We start from the raw sequence: 3,262 nt of genomic DNA on the forward strand, positions 1-3,262 counted from the left end.
GTCTATGCTAGTCATAATTTACTCTTCCACATTTTGATTGCGCACCTTTACTGAAGATTTGTGCTCAGCCAAGTATGCAATTCATTACACAGATCAATGCCAAGACTGAGTTGGCACTGCGGTATAACGACATATCGCCTTTGGAGAACCATCACTGCTCGATCGCCTTCACCGTCTTGGAGAGGGAGGACTGCAACATTTTCAGGTCAGGAGTCAAAAAGTGTTGGTTTTATTTTTATTTTTTCTCTCTCTATTTGTAGTTTATGAATGTTTTCTCATTTTCTTTTTTCTTTTTTTTTCTCTCTCTCTTTTTATATTTTATGAATGTTTGCTTGCTCATCGTAATGTTTTTGTTTTTTTTTTGTGTGTGTGTATAAGTTGAGTATTCCCTCACCCTCTTTTTCTCTTTGCATCTCTCTCATTTCTAATCTTTCTCTTTCCCTCTGTCTGTCTTTCCCCCTCTCTCTATTTTTTTCCTTTTTACCTGTCTCTCTTTTTCCCTCTTTCTCTTCCCCTCTTTTATTCTTTCTCTCTTTCCCACCTTTCCCTCTTTCCTTCAGTCTCTCTTTCCCCCTTTCACCATGACGACATTACCCCATTATTGCATATCTCGCTAAGAATTTAAACACCAGGCAACCTCATTAAATCAATCTTTCGCACAATCACATCGTGAAATGATATCTGAATGTGGTTTCTTGTCAACATAACACAACTATTATTCTCATCTATTTCTCTCAATGCTGTTATCAGGTCAGGTATAAAACGTCCATTGAGTAAAAGGTTTTGAATTTTTGACACTTTTTTTTTCCTTCTTCTCTTTTTTTCTTTCTTTTTTCTTTTTCCTTATTTTTTTTCTCACGGTGAAGAGGAACACAGTGACTCAGAACTGATTGCCAGAGCATACTCATTGGTATCATATGATAGATTTAATCAACAATGAAACTGATATCATGATTAGTTTTGACGATACCTGCCGCCGTAGTACCTGTGTGTCGTCAGCAAAGGCAATACAACTCCTTAGTTTAGCTCTTTTCTCTCTCTTAAGGAGTTTTCTCAGTAGTCTCTCTCTCTCTCTCTCTCTCTCTCTCTCTCTCTCTCCTCTCTCTCTCTCTCTCTCTCTCTCTCTCCTTCTCTCTCTCTCTCTCTCTCTCTTCTTCTTTTCCTCTCTCTCTCTCCTCTCTCTCTCTCTCCTCTCTCTCCTCACTCCTCCTTCTCCTTCTCTCTCTTCTTCTCTCTCTCTCCTCCTTTTTCTCATTCTCTCTCTCTCCCTCTCGTCTCTCTCTCTCTCTCTCTCCCTCTCTCTCTCTCTCTCCTCCTCTCTTCCTCTCTCTCTCTCCTCCTCTCTCTCTCTCTCCCTCTCCTCTCTCTCTCTCTCTCTCTCTCTCTCTCTCTCTCTCTCTCTCTCTCTCTCTCTCTCTCTCTCTCTTCTCTATCTATCTATCTATCTATCTATTTACCACTTTTGCTTTCTCTTTCTTCTTTCTTTCTTTCTCTTATTTAATTGTTCTTCATTTACTATCTCCTCTCTGTTTCATTCATTCATTGTCTCTTTCTCTGTCTTTATGTGTTGTTCCTTGTTCATTCATTCTCCCTCTGATTCTCGTTCGTTCATTCACTTTCATACGCCTCTTCGCTTTTTCTTTGTCTTGTTCACTTATCCATTCATTCGTCCTTGTTCCTTTATTCATTTATTCAGTGTCTGTTTCTTTCTCTTTCTTTTCCGTTTCTCGTTCATTCATCTCTCCATTTCCCATTCGTTCTCTTTCAATCTCCTCTTCGTCCTTTCTTTGTCTCACTCGCCTATTGATTCCTTCTCTCTCTCTCTTTTATCACTCTGCCTTAGACACCAATAGCATCCATGTCCACAGACTGGATCATACGATTTTTACAAGGATAGAATTTAAAAAGAAAGAACTGTTCTACTTCATAATCGTGTGAATTTCGTGCCCAAAATAAAGAAATATCTGATGAAATATCTGCCAGTCCTAGTAAACTAATAGAATATAGAATAAGTAGATAAATAGACTTAGAAATTAGATATACCGCGTCGGCCATTCGCTTGATGTGACGTCATCAATGCTCCTTGCGTTTTCTTTTCAAGAAATCAAATTTAGTTTTAAGATCAAGCGCATTTTCAATCATTGATGACAATATCAGATGATACCAAGAATAGTTTTGCCCAAGTAAAGGCAAAATTGGATGGACTGGACTCGCCTTTAAAATGTCTAAATCACTCATATATAGAATACACGAGTAGAAAATCACTTGTTCTCATACTACGTAATGTTGTGTCATTGCATGCACGTATGCTGCTTGTTTTAGTACGAGAACCCATAAAATCCTTGTTTTCTTGACTATGTACGTACATACATATATGATTAATATACATACACATAGACAAAAACAGTAAGTTAAGACTTGCAGTAATGCATTGTGGACGTGAATCTCTTTTTTTTAATAGTAGGCAAGTTTGGGATATTAAATAGTTTTCCATTTATAATCTTGCTGCTTATAAAAAAGAGATATGTAGGTTAGTATCTTGTCAAAAGATTAAATAAAACTTTCAGATGAGAAAAATTTGCGTTAATGAGTATTAAAGCTTCTTTTTGTTGTTTTATACATTTAGTATATTTTTATACTGCGGAGATTTACATTTCATAAACAATAATTGATTTCCGTGTATTTCATTTAGGCAAATTTATATTGTTGCAGTGTATCTTCTTCCGCCTTCATCTCTCTCTCTCTCTCTCTCTCTCTCTCTCTCTCTCTCTCTCTCTCTCTCTCTCTCTCTCTCTCTCTCTCTCTCTCTCTCTCTCTCTCTCTCTCTCTCTCTCTCTCTCTCTCTTCTCTCTTTCTTCTCTCTCTCTCTCTCTCCTCTCTCTCTCCCTCTTTTACTATTTTCCCTCGACACACTCTCCCAACCCACCTTCCCTCCCTCCTTCACCACCAGCCCTCCTCCCACCCTTCACCCCGACCTCACATATATCTCAGAACAAGCGAATTAACCAACCTCCCTCTTCTCTCCCCCCCCCCCTTTTTTTTCTCTCTCTCACTCTCTCAACCCCTCCCCCTCCCGCTCCCTTCCCCTCCCCACGCACAGGAACGTGTCGGCAGATGACTACAAGAAGATTCGAGAAGGCATCATCCGGTGCATCCTAGCGACGGACATGGCGAGGCACAACGAGATCTTGTCGGACTTCAGAGAAATTACTCCCGAGTTCGACTTCAATGAGAGATCTCACATTAATCAGGGTTTTTGTTT

General features: G+C 39.3%; 1 protein-coding gene across 1 annotated transcript in view; it reads left to right on the forward strand.

The window, feature by feature from the left end:
• LOC119583043 (high affinity cGMP-specific 3',5'-cyclic phosphodiesterase 9A-like) overlaps positions 1-3,262 on the forward strand; it is a 23,004-nt gene that overhangs the window by 12,358 nt on the left and 7,384 nt on the right. Inside the window, exons 6-7 of the mRNA XM_037931556.1 lie at positions 93-205; positions 3,101-3,251. Of these exons, the coding sequence (XP_037787484.1) occupies positions 93-205; positions 3,101-3,251 (264 nt within the window). The remainder of the gene's footprint in view (positions 1-92; positions 206-3,100; positions 3,252-3,262) is intronic.

The sequence above is a fragment of the Penaeus monodon genome, chromosome 16, assembly GCF_015228065.2.
Source record: "Penaeus monodon isolate SGIC_2016 chromosome 16, NSTDA_Pmon_1, whole genome shotgun sequence".
NCBI lineage: Eukaryota > Metazoa > Arthropoda > Malacostraca > Decapoda > Penaeidae > Penaeus > Penaeus monodon.